The 12,290-nt window shown below is 41.5% G+C and overlaps 1 protein-coding gene across 1 annotated transcript in view; it reads left to right on the forward strand.

The window, feature by feature from the left end:
* LOC311232987 (1,4-alpha-glucan-branching enzyme-like) overlaps positions 1–12,290 on the forward strand; it is a 576,273-nt gene that overhangs the window by 381,495 nt on the left and 182,488 nt on the right. The window contains 1 exon segment of the mRNA XM_084319835.1: positions 10,505–10,676. Within this exon segment, the coding sequence (XP_084175961.1) occupies positions 10,505–10,676 (172 nt within the window).

The raw sequence follows: 12,290 nt of genomic DNA on the forward strand, positions 1-12,290 counted from the left end.
TGACAGCACTAATATATATATATATATATATATATATATATATATATATATATATATATATATACACGTGTATATATATATTTTTTTTTGTATTTTATTTTTTTATTCTTTTTTAAACAAACATATAAACAAACATGACAACACACGATAAGATATACAAGCATTAATTGTCAGGGCACATCCAATGTGATCACCTTTTGGTTAGTTGTTTTATATAAGATATACCCATAATACCTGTTATCTAAAAAAAAAAACTACATACATATGCTCAGCTCGAACCCCCCCCTCCCGGACCCCACCTTGAGAAGTACCTCCACTATCCCTCGCACCTAACCAGACACTACCATTATAAGCTAGCTTTTATTCTCTCCACCACTTCTAACCACATTGACATTTTGGATTCATTGAGACCCAGAATTCTTGCTGTAGATATTTCATGGTAAATTACATCGAGATATGTAAGAAACCAAACTTTACGGCACATTTTTTCCGGTTGAAACCAGCGTGATGCGATCAGCTTTTTGGCTACTGTGATACCCGATAAAACCAATCTCTTTAGCTGTGGATTCACTGCAAACTCAAAAACATCATTCAACAGCAATACCGAGGGGTGTACAGGTATATACGTGTATATATTTTTACCAACTTTTTTTTATTTTCTTTTATTTTTTTTAACAAGTTCAGAGGAAAGAGACATTCACATCAGCATTTCATATGAATTCCCACAGTGGCATACAAAAGTGTCTTTTCAGTATATAGATTGTCCGTCAGTATAGTCATATACTGTGTGTGTAGTCTGCCTGCTTGCAGTTGTGATTTTTAGAGATGAATCATCGTTTAATAATAAAATGTGTGGCAAACAAGGTATGTTTATCTCCGTTATATTAGTGATAAATAATGCAACCTTGGCCCAAAAAGCTAGTACCCCTGGACATTCCCACATCATACACATATTATGTATGTATGTTCCTATGACTTTTTGCGGACATAAAGCACATAGGGGACTTTGTAAATTTTTTATTTGACAGAGTTTCCTGGGTGACAGATAAAATCTTTATCAGTTTGTAATGAGTTAATTGATTATTATAATTATGAGAGGTTAACGGAATATTATCCCATACATTCTGCCAATTTACGCAGGCATTGTAATCCTTTAAATCTATGTTCCAGACAGTGGTATTACCTGTAGTTCTGTTTAGTTTTCCTTGTATTTTATTATATAACCCAGAAACAAATTTTTTTTTTTACATTTATGCCACTCACTATAATCATTAAAGGATGAACTGGTAAAGGCTGATTCCATGGGACACCATAAGTGTGCATTGCAGTGCACAACTGTAAATAAAAAAGAAGGATGTACTAGGGACATTATAGATTTGCTTGAGCTCTTGAAAGGATCTTAGACCGTATTCACTGTATATGTCAGATAGTTTGTGAATACCTTGTCTTTGCCAATTGGGAAATGTAGCTGGTTTCCCTCCCAACAGTAAGAAGTTGTTATCAAAAATAGTAGGGATGCCCCGATCACGTTTTTTGCCACCGATACCGATCACCGATCGTCGTGAGCCATATCGGCCGATACCGATCCGATACCGATTTTTGATTAAAAAGAAATAAAAAATTATTTTATATAATTTTTTTTTTATAAAATATATATATTATATAATTAGACTTGTACTTGTATTATCTGCAAGACATCGCCACCACGCAACAAGCTCCACTGTCTGTGTGTACTCTAGTAGCCTCCTGCTACGGCCAGGATTCTCCGGAGCTGCAGCTAGACCCTATACTCAGTAGCCTGCAGCTACGGCCAGGATTCTCCGGAGGTGCAGCTGGACCCTATTGATCATATTCAACAACATGCCCTCAGCTCGAATACGCATCGAATGAGTGTTATAAAACATTGATATCAGGAGCTATCTGTGGCTACTGCTGGCCGGCTATATAACGTTGATACAGCGCCTCTGTGAACTATTTAGTTCAGTGGGACATTTCGTTTTGAACAGTGAGCTGGCGTCAGCTAACATGAGCTAGCTGAGGTATCATACACGTCTCTACTAGAGTTTGCTGGAGCGTTTGTTGATGTCAGGAGCTATCGGTAGCTGGCCGGCTAGATACCGTTCGGTTAGACAATGCCTCATCATGTATTGGACTGGAAGTGAATGGTTGACTGGGTCATTTTGTAACGGTAGCTAACGTTAGCTAAGGGAGACGCCGTCCTCCCGGCTCCCGTCCCACTAGACTACTAGACCCGTGTTTACATGCGCGCGGGAGGTGCTGGAGGGAGGAGCAGACGCCGCACAGCTCCCGGTGTCTGAGACAGAACTCAGCGAGACGAGCGAGTGAGATCAGGTTTGACGATCTGTGAAAATAAAGCATTATCACCGATCACCGATCGCATATTTATACTGATTATCGGCCGATAACGATCGGTGGCCGATGGATCGGGGCATCCCTAAAAAATAGGGGTATCTGGGTGCCATTTTGTGTCCCACTGTCCCATTTCGGCAATATATTTCCAAACGTAAATTGAATGTGCTATAATTTATGTACAGGAAAACTGTACCCAAATAAAGAATAATGCATGCCAAAATTGGGGGAATTCAAATTAAGTAATAATTTGATGGATATAATATTATTATTGGCTATACTTGTTCTATCGTGCAACGTTCAGCTTCCCACCGGACTGTCGGGTGTTACACCGAGCATCATCATTGTAGTGTATAGCTAGTTAGCAAAATATCAAGCCTCTTTCAAAATGTCTGTTAACATTATGGATCAATGGCTGAGTCGAGCTGGTTCATCCAGCAACAACAGCACAGGTGATACTGCTGAATCAGGAGAACCCATTCAGAAGAAAAAGAAAACGGAGAAAGTGAAGAATCGTCAGTTTGGTGAACATTATGTGCTCTCTGGATTTACTGTCACAACTACAGAGCAACCACAGCCAATGTGTTTCCTCTGTGGCGACATGCTTTTGAATAATAGCATGAAACCATCCCATTTACATCTTTTTATATTCAGATCTAATTCTATTGCCTATATTTATGTCTTTTTGCTATTACCCTGCCCATACCTATACCTCCCCTCCCCCATGCTGCTATGACACCCACATTTACCCAAGGGGATCAATAAAGGAATATTTCATCTGATTGTATCATATCGTATCGCATCGTATCTCATCTCATCTTATCTTATGTTATCTTAGTTTTGAGTCTTCAGTGCTTTGTTAACTTAATGTTACAATGGCAATGAGGTGATGATGTCAGACCTCAGAACTAAAACTTTACTTCAATAAACTGCCAACCTGTGTGACCATGTGACTTTATCCAGGTCATCCATCCACTCACTCACACACACACACACATACACACACACACACACACACACACACACACACACACACACACACACACACACACACACACACACACACACACACACACACACACACACACACACACACACACACACACACACACACACACACACACACACAGCCGGTCTGCCACAATATATAGACTATTAATTATATATCCTGGGGATCACCACCATTGATTGTGTAGTAGGGGGTACTTTAGGTTGGCTTGAAATGCTTTGGGGGTACAGTACTAAAAAAAGGTTGGGAACCACTGGCTTAGAGGATGGCTTAGAGTAGACGATAGAGTACGGAAACTTGCAATGGGCCTAGTCTACAAGATACACTACACCACAAAGATACCCATGTACCTGTCGAAATACTTCCTAAAGGTCAGTGAAGTCCACGACCACAACACCAGAGGGAGTTCCACAAATCACATTCAACCCAGATTCGACTCAAACAAGGGACTAAACATGTTTTGCAATTATGCCACAATAATGTGGAACACCCTACCCATATCCGTAAAGGAATGTGAATCCCTACCCTCCTTCAAAACCGCTCTCAAAGAGCACCTACGGGTGGCTTCAATTAGAAACTGGCGCCTGTAAATGTCAAAATTACCCCCCACTCCCCCACCCCACCCAACCCCCTCTAATGTTTCTTCCCCTTCGGATATATATTTGTCTATGATGTTCACTCTTTCTTACACAGTATCGTATATGTATGTCTTGTATGTCATAAATGGAGGACCCTTATGTAAACAAGACGAAAGTCTTTTTCTGGTCTTCATCCTCTTAGCAGTTGTTTGTATTGAGCTGTACTGTATTGTACCCATTCTGCAATCTGTTAATAAAGTTTTCAACCAATCAATCAATGTCTGTAGTATCGGCAATCCCCAATAACTTGTCCCAGAGAAAGCTGTTGAAAACAGGGCGCACACCGGTCTGTCTGATTTACGACTGCCTTTTCGAGTTCGTAAATCCTACAAAGACGAAGCTGTTCGAGAATGCCGAATAAGTACGTAAATCGAGTTACGAAGGAATTCCTTGGTAACTTTTACGTATGTCCGTTTCGAGAATGAGGACCAATATGTACTGTGGCAGTATGGATGTTATAATAGCTTTCAGCACTCTCGGAAGCATGCGACTTAAAGTAGGTTGGGAAATACCTGACCTGTCATCTATCTCTCTCTGAAAGGTCCCTGTGGCTAAAACCCAGAGTGTGCTCAGAACTTGTAGGGGTGGATGCACAGGATTTGACCGACGTGTGTTGTGTCTGAGTTGAGGCTCCAGAGTATTACATACATCTAAAACAGGGGTCTCAAACTCAATTTGCCTGGGGGCCGCTGGAGGTAGAGTCTGGGTGAGGCTGGGCTGCATCACATATTCCACAAAAAAAGGGTTTCAAGTATTCCAAAAAAAAGTACAACTGATCCAATCTTCTCAATCTTTAGCAATAACATTTCAGAACATGAACAGTTCTTCAGAACATGAACGGTTCTTCAGAACATAGGGTTCTCAGTGGTGTCAGTGGACTCATCCACAGCTATGGAAATGCACTGTGCATTTTTTTATTCTATCACAAAGCTGTTTAATCAAATCACCAGCCAGTATTTCAGTTATTCTGGTTGCTGTGCTATCTGAGGGGGATTTGCTTTTGTTTGCCTTCAAACATGGTCTCCATCACTTCAGTCATACATTATTTTATTATGTATGCATCAGAGAATGGCTTCTTGTGTTTAGCCAAAACCCATGCCACTGAGTGAGAACTTGGTTGCTTTTTCTCGTTGTGACATAGATTTAACAATAATTCTGCTTGCAGCTTGATATGATGATTTCATTCCATTTATTTGTATGGTTCTTAGCACTGAATTTTGAGGAAAGGTTGCATCAAAATAACTGTTTTGTTTCGTAGTGGCGTTTCAAATTGCCACTCTTCACAAGAGCTACCATTTCTTGGCATATTAGGCACATTGGTTTGGTGCTGGGAGGATGCACGCATATTTTTCAGTCCATTCACCATTGAAATGCAACGATTTTCACTGTCGACTTTTCTTTTACTGGCCATCTTTGAACATGCCATATTTTTCTACTAGCTGCCTGCTGGCGAAACTAGGCTACTAGCTACATTTATCTCACGGAGATAAAACTGGGAACGAGGTTACTAGCTACAGTACCTGCGGCTGCAGATGAAACTACCTGTAGATGCGCTGTCAACTCTCGTTCTGACTCTTACCCGTTTGAAAGAGACAACAAGCATTCCGTGAAGACCCGCCCTACTCTGCCTCTGATTCGCAGACTGTGGGTGGGGGAAAAAATGCTGACGGGACGCTGAATGTGATTTGGACCAGAGTAGACAGAACTGACAGTGGAGCAGTCGGACATGCCGAGCACAGTCTGCTTGCAGAGGAGATAGCGGAGAATTTCGAGGATGCCTGCCATACGCACTGGTGACAGGATATATTTTCCTTCCATTTGGTATCACTCCGGAATCCCGCTTCAACCAAGTCACTAACGTAACGTTGCTGTCATGAGCCTGCGCTATGGTAGCCTACAAGTGATAAAATAAATAAAACGTCCAACTCGCGCAACGACGCGGCAAATAGTTGCGTGCACTAACTAACACTAAACTTTGATGTCAAGTAGGGGGCTGCAAAATATCATCCAGCGGGCCGCAATTGGCCCGCGGGCCGCGAGTTTGAGACCCCTGATCTAAAAGGACCGCTCTTGGCAATCTGAAACTACTAAGCAGCCACTCATTTGGCTCTGCAAATAGATCTAGACGATCTCTAAATATGCGTTATATGCGTACGGCCTGGGCGGCCAGAGCATCTAACTGTTCTAACAGCAATATATAATCCATTTCAGAAGCAGAACACACGAAATATGTTCCGGGTTTTCAAAGTCGTATTTGGGGGCAATTGAGTAATGTTTTTTTTTCTTTTTCTTATCTGGGTAAGAGTTTCTTATCTGGGTAAGAGTGCTCCCGAACACTCTTAAAATGTGGTCTTGCCTAAGAGAAAAGCAAAAATAACAAAACATTGCTGAATCCCAGAACAAAATAAGAAAAAATGCTAGTTAACACTTTGGTTGCCTTGGGTTAAATTCATGATATACCATAGGTTGCCGGCTCTATTTGTCTATGGAGAAGTACCCCTTCTTTGCATGGCTATAACTTTTTAAATTCTATTGCTACATTGCCATTATTAGGGCCCATTCAAAGTCCTATATGTATTGTTCATTGTGTAGCAACGTTAAACTTTTTCATTCACATATTCATAGTAAAGTGTGGTCTAATGTATAAGTATGTTTTCATCTCTTTCTGCAGCTTTCTCCAGAACGTGATCTATAGCCCCAAATGCATTATATTGATGATGCAATACAGTTTTATGGCAATCAGCGCGATATAAAAAATTCCAACTAGACGTACTTCTAGAAGTTACTACACGTCATCTGATGTTGACCGGATGGGCTAGGGGGCGTTTATAATTCCGTGGGCAGCGTTATACCAATCATCTAATGTGGGTCAAATGTTGATAATAGCAGTTAGTATCGAAGACGGTAACGTTACACGCTAAAACTCACCCCAGTCTCTGCGCGCCGTTGGGCGATCATCGTAGAGTAGAAATCTTATCATTATGGGATGTAGATTTACCCGGTCCATCTCCAGCTTGTATAATGGTATATACGTCCAAATCATGTTGTTTATCGAGTTATTGGCAATCGATCACTGTGTATTGTGACGAGCTAGAATGCCGGGACCTATAGCGAGTGCCCGGAAGTAATACGGACGTCCAGCACAACCTCTATGCCACTTCCTGTTTAAGCGATTGCGCCGATCGGCCACCAGATGGCGCTCCTGAACCGCCAGAGAGCTCAGTGGGTCCTCCTGGTGGATCTCAGGCCAGCGGAGGGGACATATGAATCCGATCGCAGATTTTTGAAATATTGATATAAGGACGCTGTACAGCGTCCTCCGGCAACTTGAGCATGGCCGGCAATGACGTCTAAACATGTTTCCTGGCAGCCAAAGTGTTAAGAACAAAATAAGAGGAAATCTGTTCTTATATCGCTTCGTGAATGAGGCCCATTGTTTGTCAAACAGTGTTGAAGTTGAGTGCATAGTGGTATAGACATATTAGCATAGTTGGTAGTAATAGCACATGTACATAATAGTAAAAGACAGTAAGAAGGTTAATTTTCCTTTTCAAATATTGATTGAAGAAGTGTGTTTTTAGTCGATGGTGGAAATTGGGTGGGTTTCAGCTGTCCTGTCTGTGGTGGGAAGTTCTTTTCACCATTGCGGAGTGAGGACAGAGAATAGTCTGCTTCACTACGATGACTCCCCCAGAGCATCTCTTCACTAAAAACGACATGGGACTAGGGCTGGGCGATATGGCCTCTAAATGATATCGCGATATTTTGACATTTCCTCGAAATCACTTAAAAATGCTTGATTTAACCCTTTGATGCATACAGTCACGCCAATATGATGATTATAATAAGTCCCTGCAACATATGTTTGCATTATTAAACCATGAAGATGCTTTAAAAAATAATTTAATGAAAATGGACTAAGAGTAGTCTACTGACACACTAATAAAAAAATGTATTTACATCTAAGACAATTTATATAAAAACTCTTGGGTGCCTAAGACTTTTACACAGTACTGTGTTTTCTATCCACTTTAGCCAAACACACACACACATATATATATGTATATATATACACCCTACTGTGAGAAAATAATAATCTCACACAAAGGTATAATGGCTTATAGCAGACTTAATGATTTTAGAATATTTCAGATAATGAAATTAAATGTTTATATCATCAACTATCCAGTTAGTATTTATACTGTCTGTAACGTTTGGCTACTTTAAATCATTGAATATAGAGAGAGCGAGAGAGAGAGAGAGAGAGAGGGGGCGAGAATGAACAAGAGAGCCAGCCCCCCCCCCCCCCCCCCCTCTGGGTTTGTTCTAGGTTCGCGTTTTGATCGTCTAAGCTGCCGTAGGTGATGACGTCACACTCTAATGTAAACAGGAGGAGATGGAGATGGAGACACACGGAGATGGAAATTGAATGATATACAGAAACGAATAACCAATAAATATGAAGTTATGTTTAAACTGCTGTTGTCAAGCGTTGTCAATATAACCCACCCCCTTTCCTCACGAATGGAACTAGTCTTGTGGAGTCCGCTTTGACCGTTTACCAGGGTTAGCAGCTATCGCTAGTTAGCTTAGCATAATCCTAATGGATACCTTGGTTAGCAGCTACCGTTAGCTCATTGCTCGTGTCAATTAAATTACATGTTATTAAAGGTCCGCGCTGGTCTGTCTAATGAAATTACAACCGCAACATTATATCGCACTGTACAGCCCTGACTACACTAACGTTAGCCTATAGCTCCGCGGTCCCTGCTACACTCGGGACCAATACACTAACGCTAGCCTATAGCTCCGCCGTCCCTTCTCGAGGAAAGCACTGCGAGTGTCTCTCGGCCGCGGGCGGCGCCATATAAACTAAATACTCGATGTTCGCGATATAGTACAGTACTACATCTCGGGTAGAACAATCCGCGATACATCGAGTATACTCGATATATCGCCCACCCCTACATGGGACTACATATAGGACTGCCCTGTTTCTTAGTTTGGACCAGTGGTGCAGTGGTGATTTCATAAGGGGTTGCACTGTGTTTTAATGACGTCGCGTGCACGTGCTCCCGTGCATGCGCATAAATGTTCCCTCGTGTGTGCACGATGTAGCCTTCAATATATAAAAAAATTCAAAAACATCCGTGCATGTGCGTGCGCATGCTTCTGCTCAGAAAGGAGGTGGAACGGCGTGCTACTGCGTCCCATGAGCACTGCACCACTGGTTTGGACCCACGGAAATATCAGTAATCATATTTTTTAAGTTGTGTGTCAAATGAGAGAAATAAAAAGGCAGGCGTTATCTCTCGTATCTCGGCTGCTCCATGACGAGCAAGGTCTGAGCTACATTTTAGAAAGCGGTACAAGATTGATATCAAGCTATAAATCAATCAATACAGAACGTATTAATTAATGTTTTTCAAATGAGAGTAAAGAGCCTAACCCTATCAAAACAGCAGTCAAAATGTATATTTTCAGCACTACTGTACGTTTGTTGTTGATTTTAAGTGTTATTAGCGAAATATGTGTATATATATATATGTATATGTGTATAAGTATTTTGGCACATCTCGTCAGAAACCTGATGAATTAGACACAAGGAAATGATGCCGCCATTTAGTTTGTAGTCCTATGAGGAGAGGAGACCCAGGGCTTTCGATGGGCTTTAGAATTTCATAAAACTACAATTACCAGCTCACGCCAGCCCCTGTCAATCATCTGACTTCCAGCATGAAGCTTTTCTTTTACCGTTATTTTCTGGATCATATCTCACGGGTTGTACAAACCTGAACGTTATTGCCATAAAATAGAACATAGTTAGTTTCTTCTTCTTCTGTGAACGCCTAGCAAAAAAACGCGTTGCAATCTGATGAAAAATGCCGGAGATATTTACATTCGAAAAAATTAACTGTACTTACAGTAGATTTCATTCATGGAATTTGCTGCCCTGTCAGGGGTGCCTGGTGGTACTAAATCCAGATTGAACTCTGCCATTTAAAGGGGAGATTTGGCCCAATCCATAGATGTGTGACTTGGCCATAATAAGGTCATTTATAGGCCTGATATTCTATATTATATATCCATATTTGTGTCTGGATGGCAAAATTCAGTACTGTATCAACAAAAAACCCTGTAAATCATATGCCCTTTATTAATAAATTGTTCACATCTGGTCAATGTTAGCATGGTGTTATTCACCGTCAAAGATGACATTTTTTTAGAATATAATAATAGTTTATATTCTCCTTTTGTTCATTACAATTTACTCAAGCATTGTAACAGACACAATATTTCTGACACTGGGAATACATTCCCTGAGATCCATAGATGTCCCTAGATACCAAGAACATGCAAATGGACCTTGTAGAAGTAGAGCAATCTTCCATTTACTTGGGTATATGTACTTTTAGGCAAATTCTCAGAAAATATGGCTGGAGTTGGCATCACTTTGATGTTGTGTATGTGTGTGTCTGTCTCTCAGGCTCTGGTGGGAGACAAGTCGCTGGCCTTCTGGCTGATGGATAAGGAGATGTACACCAACATGAGCAGCCTGGTTCCCATGACGCCCGTCATCGACCGCGGCCTGCAGCTCCACAAGATGATACGCCTCATCACACACGCGCTGGGAGGAGAGGGATACCTCAACTTCATGGGTGTGTCTCTGGTCTCTCTCTCTCCCTCTGTGTGTGTGTGTGTGTGTGTGTGTGTGTGTGTGTGTGTGTGTGTGTGTGTGTGTGTGTGTGTGTGTGTGTGTGTGTGTGTGTGTGTGTGTGTGTGTGTGTGTGTGTGTGTGTGTGTGTGTGTGTGTGTGTGTGTGTGTGTGTGTGTGTGTGTGTGTGTGTGTGTGTGTGTGTGTGTGTGTGTGTGTGTGTGTGTGTGTGTGTGTGTGTGTGTTGTAAAGAAAGAGTTTTCGATACATATCTATTCTGAATATTTAAAACAGTTTCAATACTCATTTCCCGCAATATTGATACTTTCTGCACTATCGATACCAGCTGGCTTTCTTGCTCTGTCCTCTCTCCTGTTTGGATGTACTTCGGGTTTGAAGTAAACGACGAAGGAAAAGCTAAAGATGCCACGAAGCCCATTTGCAAGAGTTGTTACAGAGCAGTGCCAACGAAAGGTGCAAACACCACAAATTTGGCAAAACACCTGAAAGACTGACACGCGGATCTCCATAAAGAATTTAGAGAGGTTTGTTACAGCTCCTCTTTCAAGATCACAAAAGCATTAAACAAAATGGCCCAGTAAACTATTAACTTTAGTTTAATACTAATTAGCTAACGTTAGCTAGCTAGCTACCGTTCTTCCGTTAGCTAACGTTAGCTACCTAGCTACTGTAGCTAGCCAATACGAACTATGCTAGCTAGCCTTTTAATTCACAATAGGGTAGCTAGCTAACTAACTCTACAAATCGATGTGATTGGCTGAGACCGTATTTTGTACGGTTAGCTAGCTAGCTAGCTGTTGTATTGTGAATTAAAGGTAGCCAGCTAGCTAGCAGTTGAATGAATGAATGAATGAAAACTTTATTTAACAGATTGCAGAATGGGTACAATACAGTACGGCTCAATACATACAATTGTTAAGGGGATGCAGACCTGAGAAAGACGTTTGTCTTGTTTCCATCAGGGTCCCCCATTTTCAATTCATATAGACATTTATGACATACACAACATACATGACATTTGTGGCATAGGGACATATAGGTATTTAGTACTGATACATTTGTGACATAAACGGTATTCAAATATACAGTACTGTTACCCCTAGATCCTGACAGAGTATATACATATGATGGGGAGGGGACTGTACATTAGGAGGGGGTGGGTGGGTGGGAGAGAAATATACATACGGCGGGGAGGGAATATATACATGCGGTGGGGAGGAGACTGTCTATTAGGAGGTGGTGGGGGTTTTGGGCATTTACGGTGGCCAGTTTCGAATTGCAGCCTCCCGTAGGTGCTCTTTAAGAGCGGTTTTGAATGTGGGCAGGGATTCACATTCCTTTACAGCTTTGGGTAGGGCGTTCCACATTGTTGTGGCATAATTGCGAAACGTGTTTAGTCCCTTGTTTGAGCCGAATCTGGGTTTAACATGATTTGTTGAGCTTCCTCTGGTGTAGTGGTTGTGGTATTCACTGACCTTTGGGAAGTATTTTGACATGTACATGGGCACCCCGGTCGTATAGTGTATCTTGTAGACCAGGCCCATTGCAAGTTGCTGTACTCTGTCGTCTACTCTAAGCCATCCTAGGTTGTCAAAGT

This window comes from Notolepis coatsorum, assembly GCF_963971535.1.
Source record: "Notolepis coatsorum genome assembly, chromosome: 8".
Classification (NCBI taxonomy): Eukaryota; Metazoa; Chordata; class Actinopteri; order Aulopiformes; family Paralepididae; genus Notolepis; species Notolepis coatsorum.